This window comes from Prionailurus bengalensis, chromosome C1 (genome assembly GCF_016509475.1).
Source record: "Prionailurus bengalensis isolate Pbe53 chromosome C1, Fcat_Pben_1.1_paternal_pri, whole genome shotgun sequence".
Classification (NCBI taxonomy): Eukaryota; Metazoa; Chordata; class Mammalia; order Carnivora; family Felidae; genus Prionailurus; species Prionailurus bengalensis.
The window spans coordinates 188,590,733-188,607,435 of NC_057345.1; the positions used below are offsets into that span (position 1 = coordinate 188,590,733).

General features: G+C 37.8%; 1 protein-coding gene across 6 annotated transcripts in view; it reads right to left on the reverse strand.

Moving 5' to 3' along the window:
- Positions 1-16,703, reverse strand: part of C2CD6 (C2 calcium dependent domain containing 6) — a 186,049-nt gene that overhangs the window by 123,013 nt on the left and 46,333 nt on the right. For 3 of the 6 annotated variants that reach the window (XM_043577482.1, XM_043577485.1, XM_043577481.1), the window contains exons 2-4: positions 7,839-7,925; positions 4,850-4,901; positions 3,309-3,454 (exon numbers count right to left, since the gene is read on the reverse strand). In XM_043577482.1, the coding sequence (XP_043433417.1) occupies positions 3,309-3,454; positions 4,850-4,901; positions 7,839-7,925 (285 nt within the window). Of the gene's footprint in view, positions 1-3,308; positions 3,455-4,849; positions 4,902-7,838; positions 7,926-15,591; positions 15,691-16,703 lie in introns of those variants that run through there. The other 3 variants (XM_043577484.1, XM_043577487.1, XM_043577483.1) reach the window with 3 other exon arrangements.

Below are 16,703 nucleotides of genomic sequence, written 5' to 3' on the forward strand. Positions count from 1 at the left end.
AAAACTAGATTAAAGCCACTTACTATTCCTTTTGTTGTTGTTGTTGTTTCTGTTTTTAACTAGATCTATTTTGTAAGCTTTAGCAAATTCAAGTCCTAAAGTAGAAAATGTATTCTTTTATTTTATCCCAGTTATGTGATACATAGTTTCAAAGTCAAATAGTTCTACAATGGTTGAAACAAATAAGAACTTTGTTTTCCTCCCATGTTTAATCTTTTTTTTCCCCTCTATTTTATGATGTTTTGACATCTTAAAAAGCTTGCTGGCCAGAGACAGATGTTCTCTTCCTGAGCTAACCAATTCCTAGAGATAGAAAAGGGGTTAGCTAGATAGAAGACTATCTTTCATATGCAAACCAATCCCAAAATTTAGCCCTAACTACTCCTTATCTAACTCTCACCGGGAGGCAATATTTCCCCTGCCCTAAATCATCCCAGGCCCAGGTACCAAGCAACTAAAGACTACCCCTACAGCCAAACGCCTATGGGAATTATTCATGCTAGCCAATCCTAAATTTTTAACCCTCTCCTGCATTGCTTTCTCAAATAAATCCCAATGGAGGTTTTAGCCTTCACTCTCTCCTCACTTCTGTCTTCTGTCTCCTGACCATCTTGATACTTCCCCTGTGGCCCTATGTAGTGTATCCCTTTGTTCCCTTCTCTCAATGGCATTAGTCTCTCCATTCCATGTTGTCATTCAGTCATACCTCTATAAAGTAAATCCTGGGTTTAATTTTAGAATACTGCCCTATCCACCCCCTAAAAGCCTCAAAAGCCACCTTTCAAGCTTTTAAAGGGATATCTCTGGTTTTCGTCATGAAATAATGTTTCAAAGTAACATGCTTATATTAAGTGATTTTTTTGTAGTTTTAGATACTATCAATTAATTGCTTATTGTAGAGGAAAAATATTAGCTCAACACCCTCCCCGACAGATTTTACATTTCTTTTCCCTTCATTCCTCCAATATATTATAGATCATACTTTTTGTTAGACTAATACTTAGTGTTTATTGTGTATATGTAACTATTTTTCAGGGTTTAACAATATAATTACAATGATTATATTTCCTTTTCTCTATCACTTCTTAATTTTCTTAGAGTTAATATGTGTTTTGCTTTTTTATCTTCATTCCCTTGTGCAGTTTTCTATGTAGTTATTACTAAGTCGTTCCCAAACTTTCTATTAGAATTCCATTAAAATTCTTCTCTTAATATCCTCAAATTAACAGCTCCTATTAAAATAAAGAAAAAGATTTTCGGGACACCTGGGTGGCTCAGTTGGTTAAGCATCAGACTTCAGCTCAGGTTATGATCTCATGGTTAGTGGGTTCAAACCCCATGTTGGGCTCTGTGCTGACAGCTCAGAGCCTGGAGGCTGCTTTGGATTCTGTGTCTCCCTCTCTCTCTCTGCCCCTTCCCTGCTTGTGCTCTCTTTCTCTCTCTCTCAAAAATAAACATTAAAAAAAAACTTTAAATAAAGAAAAAGATTTTTATTATGCTTATAAAGATAAGCACCCTATTAATTTATATTATTTTTCCAGTGCTAATTTCAACTTTTATTTAAGTGGACATACATCCACAAAATTCTTGAAAAATTGGCAAGCTCAGGAAAACTATTTTGCAAAGTAAAAGAAATAGTATAGGTTACCTTTAACAAAACTATGCCTGTTTTGTGTGTGTGTGTTTTGTTTTGTTTTGAGAGAGGGAGAACACAAGTGGGGGAGAGGGGCAGAGGCAGAGAGAGAGAATCTTAACAGGCTCCATGCTCAGTATGGAGCTGGATGTGGGGCTTGATCCCACAACCCTGGGATCATGACCTGAGCTAAAATCAAGAATGGGATGCTCAACTGATTGAGCCACCCGGGTACCCCATGTTTTTTTTTTTTTTGTAAACTATGCTTAAAAAACTATCTTCAATACTCAAGACTTAAGCAAAATAAAATTCTGAAGATTAAAACTAGGTTAAAAAATATACAGCACGGAGGAAATGTTCTAAGATTTCACTAAAATTTAACCAATGTCATAAAACTTTTAGGACTAACAACTAATCAATGAATCCCACATCTGAATGAAACAGTGCTGCTTGTTTTAAAGAAAACTTTGAGATACATTTAAGATTCTAAGAAGCTTTTTAAAAAATATATTGATTTTGAGAGAGGGGGAGGGGCAAAGACAGGGAGGGGAAGAGGAAGAGAGGAGAGAGAAAATCCCACTCTGATAGCGCAGAGCCCAATGCCAGACTCAATTTCACCAAAGGTGAGATCATGACCTGAGCTGAAATTAAGGCTCGTGATGCTTAACTGACTGAGCCACCCAGGTGCCCCTAAGATTCTAAGAAGCTTAACTGTAAAAAGAAGCAAACTCTTAGCATAGCAAGCTCTGGTGTGAGAGGAAGTTTAATAAAGTGAAGTCTGAAGCCAGACTGGCTCCATTCCCAGCTCCACTATTTACTAGTTCTAGGACCTTAAGAAAGTTCTTTTACCTAACAGTACCTGTTTTCTCATCTGTAAAATGAGGATGATAATAAGAGTATATATACTTTGAGGGGTTGTTATAAAGACTAAATAAGTTAATCCATGCAAAAACAATTAGGGTTTAGTTTACATAAGAAGAAAGGAGAGAGGGAAATAAAAAAAAAAGGTACTCTCTGGACTGAACATTTGCATCCTCTCAAAATTCATATGTTGAAGCCTTCTCCCCAGTGTGATGGTATTTGTAGGTGGGGTGTAGGGGAGGCAATTAGGTCATAAGGGTGGAGCCCTCATGAATTGGATTAGTGCCCTTCTAAGAGACATAAAAATCTCTCTGTTCCCTCTGCCATGTCACTATATAATGAGAAGATGGCCATCAGGGAATCAGAAAGCAGGCTCTCACCAGACCCCAGATCTGCCAGCACCCTCATCTTGAACTTCCCAGCCTCCAGAAAGGTGAGAAATGAATGACTGTTGTTTAGGCCACCATATCTATGGTAATTTGTTATTTCAGCCCAAGCTAAGACCGGGTAGAAGAGGGCAGATGAGAGGAGAAGAGCAAGACAGAGAAAAATGCACGTGTGATAAACACTCAGAACCTCAGACAGTTAAGATCTTAGGAAAGAAGACCTCAAGATTATGAATTTTCCAGTAAGTTGTTTCTTTAAAAAACACCAATATAGCCCATGGTATATAAATAGAATACTGTAAAATATCCAATAAAAAGACACTGCATTTGCTTCTTTCTCATCCCCTAAAAAAAAGAACATAATTAGTGTAAATTATTTGAAGCTGTAAAAAGGCAATTTTATATCTAGAAGAGAACTTTAACATTACCTGTATGGAAAAATACTTTATGTCATCAAACTTAATTATAGTGTTCTTCTCATCACTTTGGGGTAGCAAGCTACACATTTTTGTACATTTTACAATGTTGTTTATAGAGATGCGAATGAACAAATTACTGTAATATTGTAAACCAACTGAAAATACACAGATATTTAGGAAGCAAATTATATTGTAATGGTACAATAACACATTATATAATTAATTCATTAAACAATTCAGATGAAACCTAAGAATTAAGCAAGTAAATAGGATAATTGTAGGGCATATTAAACAATTTTAAAAGTCTTTAAAAATAGTATTTCTGCCCATCAATAGTAGGCACAAATAGGAAGATTATTTATTCTTTAGTCACTTCTAATATTTTCTAATATTTCTAATATACTAGTCATTTATATTTCTATCCTCACATTTCCATTATAATTTTTTGCAAATGTTTCTATATGTTATTAAGGTGATTAAACATTTGAAATATATAGTTAAAAACTTCTCTAAGCATAATTATGTAGAAATTCAAAAATTCAGAAAAGTCACTTGAGAGTAATTTATTTTTAACATTAAGACAACAAAATTTAAAGCAGTTTTCTATTCTCTCATTCATTTCACTATATACTTATTAAAACTATACAATATTTTTATTTTTCATAGCACTCCATGAATTAAAACAATTTTGTTTTTATGATTTAATTAATTTTATTTTAAAATCTCTTTGTATAGAATTCTCTTCAATAACTTTTACATAAAAGACAAACACAAACTCTTCATAACAAGACTGGTTTTATGTCATGATAAATCTAATAATGAGAAATCCATTTAAGTAAAGGCACCAAGATAAATTAAATCCTTTAAACAATGTTTAAACAGCACAATTATTCCTTAGAAATAATTAGTATTATCATCTAAGATATATAATTCTCCTTTAATTTATATGGTGATTGAGGTGGATTACAGATAGCTGAAAAGCTTTTTTGTCACTTTGCACATCAAAAAGTGAGATTATTTTCCTCTACTCTTCAGTCTGGCCCTGTGACTACTTTAAAATGCAGTGGACATGACCAGGGCTGAGTCTAGGACAGAGTAAGAGAGGCATCAGTCAGGGTCCAAAATTTAAGGGGACACCAAAAACTTTAGTAATCAAAATAATATATTAAGGTGATATTTTTTAAAAATCAAAATTAATGCAGAAAAAACATATGATGAAAAGACAAGCCCTTGGGACTCCATGGAAAGAGAGAAAGGTCTAACCATTTCAGCTTTCCAGCTAAGTTCAGTCTTCCAGGAATCTTCACTAAAGCACCAAACATGTAAATGAGCCATTTTAGATATTCCAGCCCTTCTGAACTGCCAGATGACTGCAGCACCTGCTGTGTAATGTGAAGCAGAATTGCCACCTAGTGAATGCACATAGTGACTGATAATAAAATAGTTAATGTTTTAAGCCACTAAGTCTTGGAGTGTTTTGTAATGTAGCAATATTTAACTGAAACAGATGCATGATCATGCTATGTTTCTTAAATCAAAAGAAAGGATACTCTTAGGCGTGAAATGTCTGCAGTTCTTTACATGAATAGCGAGGCAGCCAACCTAAAAACAATCAAAATAAAAACATAGCACATGAGTTTTTAAAAGTTAACTTTTTTCCATTTTACTCTAAACCAAACCATATATATTTTTAAAAGCTCCTCTTTGCTAGTTTTTCTAAAAAAAAAAAATATTGTTTCTCATTAGAAATATCTATTTAATGGAAAACACCAGAAAACAGAAATACAGAAGAAATATAGGCAGGATTTATGCAAAGTAAAACTAAAATGAACACAAAGTAGAAAAAAAAAGAGGATCATTATTAACTTAAATCCAACCATCACTCTTCGAATCATTGTTATTTTATATTAGGTGAAAACTGACAAAATGTAGCATCTTGAATATAATAAGAAGAAATATGCCTTGCTTCAGATAAGCTTTTTTATCTAGTATCCTAAAACCACTTTATTCATTCGACAATCATTCATCCACTATACTGTGCCAAGGGCTCTGAAACATTCATTTTCTCTTGTACAAGTTGTTTCTAAATGTTAAAGAAATTTCTATCTTGTGTTTAAGCATGAAACCAAATATAAAATGAATACAGGAATTTTTAAATACTGTTATGTATTATTAGCTGAATACATTTATCCATATTAGGTCTTAAAAACCAAGTAAAAACAACTGCAATATTATATTAAACACTGTGAAACAAAATATATGGCCCAATGGTATTTTTAAATGTATATAAGTAATTTTAAGGATTTGGAATGGCTTTAAAACAATACAGAAAAAAAATTAGCATTCAATATTTAATTAGAAGACTACAGTATGTGAATGATGAAATCCTGAAAAGATAATACTGTGGTCTACTTCTTAAGGAAACATAGATATGAAATGTTATTTTAAAGGGAAAATTCAAAGTTTTCCAATGCAAAGGGGTATAATGCGTATTACACAATCTAGGTGGGATTTTAAATGGTACTTCCATAGGTGATCCCACGAATTTTTTTTTCTTAAAATTTTTAATGTTTATTTATTTAGAAGGGAGAGAGAGACAGAGTGTGAGCAGGGGAGGGGCAGAGAGAGAGGGAGATACAGAATCAGAAGAAGGTTCCAGGCTTCACGCTGTTAGCAAAGAGTGCAATGCGGGGCTCAAACTCACGAACTGTGAGATCATGAAGTTGAAGTTGGATGCTTAACCAACTGAGCCACCCTGGCACCCCAAACTGTTTTTGTTTCTTAAAACTGGAGTTATACATGAAGTAGGTAAAACAGGCAAGTATAGCTACAATTCTAGATTGTATAATTCTACGCTTTAACATTCTGCCATAAGTCATTGCTTGCCTGCCAAGTGTTTCAACATGAAGCCATGAACAACTACCCTAACTTTCTTTATATTTCAATAGTTCTTCATACTTTTACATAACAGAACCATAAAAAAGAAAAAATTTTATTCAAGTACAGAAAAATATTTAACAGGCAAAAATATAATAATGCCCATTGACAGGCTATGGGTAACATATGTTGCCACAGATTTTGAGACCCATCTGTGGGTCAAAGCACTAACCATGTCAACACTTTCACCCAACCCCCCAACACACATTAGAGCAGTAAAGCAACAAGAAGGGTGTTCACTAAAGCACTTTATGTGCCCAATTTTAAGATAGCTTTTTCACCATTTTTTCTGAAAAAGGGATCTATCAGAATGAGGAATAGAGTGTTTTAATATAATTATCATTGCAGACACATGTACAAACCTTGCCAAATACCTCAGAATGAGTCACAGAAGTTTCAAAAAGAAAGTGATGTGACAAATCCTACACTGAGAGGAGCTATCACATGCCAAACATCTGTCAGATATTTCCAACTGACTTTTAAGAGAAGTTTATTAATGTCTAGCAATATGTAATTCAAATAAGGCAAATACAAACTACAAAGTTAGGAAGTGTGAATGAAGTCAAAATACCAGTTCTAAAGAAATGTAGAAGTCCTATTCAAGAGTATGGATTACGGAAGTGACTATGTCAACAATAATGGACATGCTTACAGCCCAAAGGCATTTCAAAGAGTCTTTTTCTAAGTTTAGATTTGGACAGTGAAGGCTTATACTCCAACTTTCATTGTGATGTAGGAAAGTGCTATATAATTACATGGATAAATGCTCATTTTGTAAAAGAAAAAGAAAAAGAAAAAAGTATATATTAACACAGTCTTACTTTTTCTCCCAAAAAAACGTGGTGTTAAATTCATCATATATTTTTAATCAAAAAAATGTACAGTATATGATAGGATCTAGAGAAGAGAGATGAGAGAAACTCTCACTTCATACCCATTAACTATTCTAATGATGTTCACAAATAAAGACGGCTGTAAAAGAATTCCACATTTGCTAGTTCTAAATATACATAGCTCCTCATGTCCTATACTCCATAGCACCCCAAAGAAAAAACAGATTTTTCTACTTCGCAGCGTAGACATTAGATCCTACCTGTGTGTTTGTGTGTATATGTATAATTCATGAGCGTGTTTCCCTTTTGTTCCTGGGACTTACTATTTTGGGGATAAGGAAGAGGCGTGGAGTCAATTTTCAAATTGTAGCTCAAAGGCTCCTAAATCTGACAATATAATCACTTGACAAGCACAATAAAAATACTGATTCTTAGGCCCCATTCTCAGATTCCAAGTTAGCAGATTTTAAGAGGGGGCCAAGAATCAATGTTTTGAATAAGTATCCTAGGTGACTCTGATGTACCTAGAGTTTGGGAATTCAGTTTTTGAATTAGAAAACATTTTTTTGCCTGTGAATCAAGATGTTTTCCCTAATTTCAGTGATTAGAATGCTTTTCTAACTCAATGAAAAAATGAAAAATTCACAAATATGTTATCAGAAATATTTTCTACATATACTTTTTGATAATCAAATAATAAATGTTAACTAGTCTTCACATAAAATAAGAAATAATTTGTACAGGTTTACTAAGGATTAGTCACACATACCACATCCCCAAATGGTACCAAAGTTGGCACTTGAGGTGTTACTTCCAGTTCTTCACTTTCAGACCCTCTAAGAGTTTTTCTCAGCATCTACAATGTAAATAAATTAATATAAGACTTTAGGAGGCAAAGAAAAACTAGATAAAAGTTTACTTCAACAAATATTTTGAGTATCTAGTATTTATCAGGTATTAGTCTAGGCAGTAGAATATAACTAGAAAACTCATCCCTACCCTCAATAAGTTTATCAATAAGTTAACAGAGAAGCAAAATGTAAACAATTAAATATAAGATCATTAAAGGAGTCATGAGAGAGGAAAGAAGTGTATGATACCATGAATAATGAACTCTCCTTGCTAACTAAAACTGACCATCATTACCACATCTTAGTCTCAATCTGACGCGGACTTGAGACCATATCCCACAGAGGACAGTGATCGTGCTTGCAAGTAAGTTATCCCAATAGTCACCCAGTTCATCAGCCACTGAAGGAATTGGAATTTAATCCTTTGGAATAGTAGGTACATAGGAATGGAGCAATGGGCAAATGGCTTTGGTTCTTAGTTGTGTGATTTCCTCCAGAGTAATTTCAATAACTAACATTTGTGGGTTGAATTTAACTTTGTTCTTAAGGGATCTGGTCACTACACAAAAGCTATTTTTAGCTTTTAAAAATTTCAAGACATTTTAGTATAGATTTTATTTTTATTTTTATTTTTTTTTCAACGTTTATTTATTTTTGGGACAGAGAGAGACAGAGCATGAACGGAGGAGGGGCAGAGAGAGAGGGAGACACAGAATCTGAAACAGGCTCCAGGCTCCGAGCCATCAGCCCAGAGCCGGACGCGGGGCTCGAACTCACGGACCGCGAGATCATGACCTGGCTGAAGTCGGACGCTTAACCGACTGCGCCACCCAGGCGCCCCTAGTATAGATTTTAAAAGAGAAAGAGCATTAAAGTGAATGGAGGGGAAAGGCAAAGGAACTAGGGAAAAACCTACTAAAAACCTAACCTGAAAAGGAGAATTGTATTTATCCCCAACTTTTGCTAACTTGAATCAATATGGCCTTACTTATAAACATTAACTTCCCAGGAGTCTGTTGGTATGTGTCTTTTTAAGAATTGTTCTGTTTTTGATGTATATAATAAATCCCTAGTTATGTTGAAATTTTTGCTTCAAAGTAAATAACAAACGCTTTGTTTGTACTGAAAAAACTTGTTGTAGGGGGAGGGAGGGAAGATGGCGGCGTAGGAGGACGCTGGGCTCACCACACCTCCTGCTGATCACTTAGATTCCACCTACACCTGCCTAAATAACCCAGAAAACCACCAGAGGATTAGCAGAACGGAGTCGCGGAGCCAAGCGCAGACGAGAGGCCCACGGAAGAGGGTAGGAAGGGTGGCGAGGCGGTGCGCGCTCCACGGACTGGTGGGAGGGAGCCAGGGTGGAGGGGTGGCTCGCCGGCCAAGCAGAGCCCCCGAGTCTGGCTTGCAAAAGTGGAGGGGCCTGACGGACTGTGTTCCGACAGCAAGCGCGACTTAGCCTCTGGGAGGTCATAAGTAAACAGCTCTGCTCTGAAAGCGGGAACGCTGGAGGACAAAGCGAGAGAGAGATGCTGAGCCCCCGGACGACAGAGCTCAGTTTGGTGGGGAACAAAGGCACTCGCCAGCGCCATCTCCCCCGCCCATCCCCCAGCCGAAATCCCAAAGAGAACCAGTTCCTGCCAGGGAACTTGCTCGCTCCACGCAAACACCCAACTCTGCGCTTCTGCGGAGCCAAACCTCCGGCAGCGGATCTGACTCCCTCCCGCTGCCACAGGGCCCCTCCTGAAGTGGATCACCTAAGGAGAAGCGAGCTAAGCCTGCCCCTCCTGCTCCCGTGCACCTTGCCTACCCACCCCAGCTAATACGCCAGATCCCCAGCATTACAAGCCTGGCAGTGTGCAAGTAGCCCATACAGGCCACGCCACCCCACAGTGAATCCCACCCCTAGGAGAGGGGAAGAGAAGGCACACACCAGTCTGACTGTGGCCCCAGCGGTGGGCTGGGGGCAGACATCAGGTCTGACTGCGGCCCCGCCCACCAACTCCAGTTATACACCACAGCACAGGGGAAGTGCCCTGCAGGTCCTCACCACGCCAGGGACTATCCAAAATGACCAAGCGGAAGAATTCCCCTCAGAAGAATCTCCAGGAAATAACAACAGCTAATGAGCTGATCAAAAAGGATTTAAATAATATAACAGAAAGTGAATTTAGAATAATAGTCATAAAATTAATCGCTGGGCTTGAAAACAGTATACAGGACAGCAGAGAATCTCTTGCTACAGAGATCAAGGGACTAAGGAACAGTCACGAGGAGCTGAAAAACGCTTTAAACGAAATGCTTAACAAAATGGAAACCACCACAGCTCGGCTTGAAGAGGCAGAGGAGAGAATAGGTGAACTAGAAGATAAAGTTATGGAAAAAGAGGAAGCTGAGAAAAAGAGAGATAAAAAAAATCCAGGAGTATGAGGGGAAAATTAGAGAAATAAGTGATACACTAAAAAGAAATAATATACGCATAATTGGTATCCTAGAGGAGGAAGAGAGAGGGAAAGGTGCTGAAGGGGTACTTGAAGAAATCATAGCTGAGAACTTCCCTGAACTGGGGAAGGAAAAAGGCATTGAAATCCAAGAGGCACAGAGAACTCCCTTCAGACGTAACTTGAATCGATCTTCTGCACGACATATCATAGTGAAACTGGCAAAATACAAGGATAAAGAGAAAATTCTGAAAGCAGCAAGGGGTAAACGTGCCCTCACATATAAAGGGAGACCTATAAGACTCGTGACTGATCTCTCTTTTGAAACTTGGCAGGCCAGAAAGAATTGGCACGAGATTTTCAGGGTGCTAGACAGAAAAAATATGCAGCCGAGAATCCTTTATCCAGCAAGTCTGTCATTTAGAATAGAAGGAGAGATAAAGGTCTTCCCAAACAAAAACTGAAGGAATTTGTCACCACTAAACCAGCCCTACAAGAGATCCTAAGGGGGACCCTGTGAGACAAAGTCCCAGAGACATCACTACAAGCATAAAACATACAGACATCACAATGACTCTAAACCCGTATCTTTCTATAATAACACCGAATGTAAATGGATTAAATGCGCCAACCAAAAGACATAGGGTATCAGAATGGATAAAAAAACAAGACCCATCTATTTGCTGTCTACAAGAGACTCATTTTAGACCTGAGGACACCTTTAGATTGAGAGTGAGGGGATGGAGAACTATTTATCATGCGACTGGAAGCCAAAAGAAAGCTGGAGTAGCCATACTTATATCAGACAAACTAGACTTTAAATTAAAGGCTGTAACAAGAGATGAAGAAGGACATTATATAATAATTACAGGGTCTATCCATCAGGAAGAGCTAACAATTATAAATGTCTATGCACCGAATACCGGAGCCCCCAAATATATAAAACAATTACTCATAAACATAAGCAACCTTATCGATAAGAATGTGGTAATTGCAGGGGACTTTAACACCCCACTTACAGAAATGGATAGATCATCTAGACACACGGTCAATAAAGAAACAAGGGCCCTGAATGAGACATTGGATCAGATGGACTTGACAGATATATTTAGAACTCTGCATCCCAAAGCAACAGAATATACTTTCTTCTCAAGTGCACATGGAACATTCTCCAAGATAGATCATATACTGGGTCACAAAACAGCCCTTCATAAGTTTACAAGAATTGAAATTATACCATGCATACTTTCAGACCACAATGCTATGAAGCTTGAAATCAACCACAGGAAAAAGTCTGGAAAACCTCCAAAAGCATGGAGGTTAAAGAACACCCTACTAACGAATGAGTGGGTCAACCAGGCAATTAGAGAAGAAATTAAAAAATATATGGAAACAAACGAAAATGAAAATACAACAATCCAAATGCTTTGGGATGCAGCGAAGGCAGTCCTGAGAGGAAAATACATTGCAATCCAGGCCTATCTCAAGAAACAAGAAAAATCCCAAATACAAAATCTAACAGCACACCTAAAGGAAATAGAAGCAGAACAGCAAAGACACCCTAAAGCCAGCAGAAGAAGAGAAATAATAAAGATCAGAGCAGAAATAAACAATATAGAATCTAAAAAACTGTAGAGCAGATCAATGAAACCAAGAGTTGGTTTTTTGAAAAAATAAACAAAATTGACAAACCTCTAGCCAGGCTTCTCAAAAAGAAAAGGGAGATGACCCAAATAGATAAAATCATGAATGAAAATGGAATTATTACAACCAATCCCTCAGAGATACAAACAATTATCAGGGAATACTATGAAAAATTATATGCCAACAAATTGGACAACCTGGAAGAAATGGACAAATTCCTAAACACCCACACTCTTCCAAAACTCAATCAGGAGGAAATAGAAAGCTTGAACAGACCCATAACCAGCGAAGAAATTGAATCGGTTATCAAAAATCTCCCAACAAATAAGAGTCCAGGACCAGATGGCTTCCCAGGGGAGTTCTACCAGACGTTTAAAGCAGAGATAATACCTATCCTTCTCAAGCTATTCCAGGAAATAGAAAGGGAAGGAAAACTTCCAGACTCATTCTATGAAGCCAGTATTACTTTGATTCCCAAGCCAGACAGAGACCCAGTAAAAAAAGAGAAATACAGGCCAATATCCCTGATGAATATGGATGCAAAAATTCTCAACAAGATACTAGCAAATCGATGGGGCGCCTGGGTGGCGCAGTCGGTTAAGCGTCCGACTTCAGCCAGGTCACGATCTCGCGGTCCGTGAGTTCGAGCCCCGCGTCGGGCTCTGGGCTGATGGCCCAGAGCCTGGAGCCTGTTTCCGATTCTGTGTCTCCCTCTCTCTCTGCCCCTCCCCCGTTCATGCTCTGTCTCTGTCCCAAAAATAAATAAACGTTGAAAAAAAAAAATTAAAAAAAAAAAAAAGATACTAGCAAATCGAATTCAACAGCATATAAAAAGAATTATTCACCACGATCAAGTGGGATTTGTTCCTGGGATGCAGGGCTGGTTCAACATTCGCAAATCAATCAACGTGATACATCACATTAATAAAAGAAAAGATAAGAACCATATGATCCTGTCAATCGATGCAGAAAAGGCCTTTGACAAAATCCAGCACCCTTTCTTAATAAAAACCCTTGAGAAAGTCAGGATAGAAGGAACATACTTAAAGATCATCAAAGCCATTTATGAAAAGCCCACAGCTAACATCATCCTCAATGGGGAAAAACTGAGATCTTTTTCCCTGAGATCAGGAACACAACAGGGATGCCCACTCTCACCGCTGTTGTTTAACATGGTGTTGGAAGTTCTAGCATCAGCAATCACACAACAAAAGGAAATCAAAGGCATCAAAATTGGCAAAGATGAAGTCAAGCTTTCGCTTTTTGCAGATGACATGATATTATACATGGAAAATCCGATAGACTCCACCAAAAGTCTGCTAGAACTGATACATGAATTCAGCAAAGTTGCAGGATACAAAATCAATGTACAGAAATCAGTTGCATTCTTATACACTAACAATGAAGCAACAGAAAGACAAATAAAGAAACTGATCCCATTCACAATTGCACCAAGAAGCATAAAATACCTAGGAATAAATCTAACCAAAGATGTAAAGGATCTGTATGCTGAAAACTATAGAAAGCTTATGAAGGAAATTGAAGAAGATTTAAAGAAATGGAAAGACATTCCCTGCTCATGGATTGGAAGAATAAATATTGTCAAAATGTCAATACTACCCAAAGCTATCTACACATTCAATGCAATCCCAATCAAAATTGCACCAGCATTCTTCTCGAAACTAGAACAAGCAATCCTAAAATTCATATGGAACCACAAAAGGCCCCGAATAGCCAAAGGAATTTTGAAGAAGACCAAAGCAGGAGGCATCACAATCCCAGACTTTAGCCTCTACTACAAAGCTGTCATCATCAAGACAGCATGGTATTGGCACAAAAACAGACACATAGACCAATGGAATAGAATAGAAACCCCAGAACTAGACCCACAAACGTATGGCCAACTCATCTTTGACAAAGCAGGAAAGAACATCCAATGGAAAAAAGACAGTCTCTTTAACAAATGGTGCTGGGAGAACTGGACAGCAACATGCAGAAGGTTGAAACTAGACCACTTTCTCACACCATTCACAAAAATAAACTCAAAATGGATAAAGGACCTGAATGTGAGACAGGAAACCATCAAAACCTTAGAGGAGAAAGCAGGAAAAGACCTCTCTGACCTCAGCCGTAGCAATCTCTTACTCGACACATCCCCAAAGGCAAGGGAATTAAAAGCAAAAGTGAATTACTGGGACCTTATGAAGATAAAAAGCTTCTGCACAGCAAAGGAAACAACCAACAAAACTAAAAGGCAACCAACGGAATGGGAAAAGATATTTGCAAATGACATATCGGACAAAGGGCTAGTATCCAAAATCTATAAAGAGCTCACCAAACTCCACACCCGAAAAACAAATAACCCAGTGAAGAAATGGGCAGAAAACATGAATAGACACTTCTCTAAAGAAGACATCCGGATGGCCAACAGGCACATGAAAAGATGTTCAGCGTCGCTCCTTATCAGGGAAATACAAATCAAAACCACACTCAGGTATCACCTCACGCCAGTCAGAGTGGCCAAAATGAACAAATCAGGAGACTATAGATGCTGGAGAGGATGTGGAGAAACGGGAACCCTCTTGCACTGTTGGTGGGAATGCAAATTGGTGCAGCCGCTCTGGAAAGCAGTGTGGAGGTTCCTCAGAAAATTAAAAATAGACCTACCCTATGACCCAGCAATAGCACTGCTAGGAATTTATCCAAGGGATACAGGAGTACTGATGCATAGGGGCACTTGTACCCCAATGTTCATAGCAGCACTCTCAACAATAGCCAAATTATGGAAAGAGCCTAAATGTCCATCAACTGATGAATGGATAAAGAAATTGTGGTTTATATACACAATGGAATACTACGTGGCAATGAGAAAAAATGAAATATGGCCTTTTGTAGCAACGTGGATGGAACTGGAGAGTGTGATGCTAAGTGAAATAAGCCATACAGAGAAAGACAGATACCATATGGTTTCACTCTTATGTGGATCCTGAGAAACTTAACAGGAACCCATGGGGGAGGGGAAGGAAAAAAAAAAAAGTGGTTAGAATGGGAGACAGCCAAAGCATAAGAGACTGTTAAAAACTGAGAACAAACTGAGGGTTGATGGGGGGTGGGAGGGAGGAGAGGGTGGGTGATGGGTATTGAGGAGGGCACCTTTTGGGATGAGCACTGGATGTTGTATGGAAACCAATTTGACAATAAATTTCATATAAAAAAAAAAGAAAAAAAAGAAAAAACTTGTTGTATAGGTCTTAGATCATTTTGCTATCATTGCCATCGCTGCATCTGACTGGTTTAATGGACTTTACATATATGATTTTTATGTATTTGTATAATTTGTAGTTTAAGATAACTGAGTGACAACCACTATGTTGTAACAAAACTATCAAACTGTGGTACATTACATCTGTATTTAATGTGGACTCTCAACTTTCTATGGACCCTCTTATTATGGAAGTCTACTTTGAATGTGGTTTTTAATAAATACAAAATAATTGGGGAGGGGGAGTAATTCCTTTAGAATACTGAGTCTCAATTTATCCTTAATTATGTGGCAAAAATATTGCCTTGCCCCTCAGATCGCTACCTCTTTACTTTTCCTTCCTCATCTGAGCAGAGTTGTCTTCAGTGACAGCAACACAAGCAAAACAATCCTTTGCCAAAATTCCATCAGAATCTTGAGTAAAAGTTCTGAAGATTAGTCTCATAAGGCCTACTTATACCACCTAGAATTTCTTGAACCTGCAAGAATTTTTATTTCAGTTAATTCCACTATACCTTCCACTATGAAAGGCCCCTTATTCAAAGCCCCTTGAATAAAATTCTCTCCCAATAGCTCTGTACATTCACTCACATTGTTCTCTGTATTTCATCCCCAGTGACTTTTTTGACTACTCTCCTCCGTTCTAGTTTTCTTTGAAAACCCACCAGCCTACACACTTACCTTTTCCCCCATATATTTCTACTTCCTAGTCCTAATGGAAACCTTAATTAATATCCTTACGTTAATTAACATTTACTAATGTGCTGGCATAACTATATGCCTGGCACTGTGCTGATTCTCCTTTGAAGTGTTCTTGCCTTTAATAAGTTCAGTCTGGAGTTTAAGAGAGATAAGTGAAGAAAACAATTATTGCTTCTCTATAAGAATAACAATTGTTGGGGGCGCCTGGGTGGCTCAGTTGGTTGAGCATTCGACTTCAGCTCAGGTCATGATCTTGCGGTCTGTGAGTTCGAGCCCCGCGTCGGGCTCTGTGCTGATAGCTCAGAGCCTGGACCCTGTTTTCCAATTCTGTGTCTCCCTCTCTCTCTGCCCCTCCCCCACTCATGCGCGCGCGCGCTCTCTCTCTCTCTCTCTCTCTCTCTCTGTCAAAAATAAACATTTAAAAAATTTTTTTAAAACCTAGATGCCTTCCATTTCATAAAAAAAAAAAGAAAAACAATTGCTGAAAAAACAGAATTTTATCTTTATTTTTTCTTTATTGAACCCAGATCTCCTACGTGGGAAAAAGAATAACTTAATTTGATTGGTCAGACCCTCCCATTCATTGTGCAAACCACAAGTGCCTGGAATTATTAACTCTATAAAATATTTAGGTCCTCTTTTCCCCGCCCAAGCTCAGGAGCAATGACTCTCTTTCACCCTCTGTGCTTCTGTTCCCATGAAACAATGACATTCACAGCAGAGCCCAGGGATTA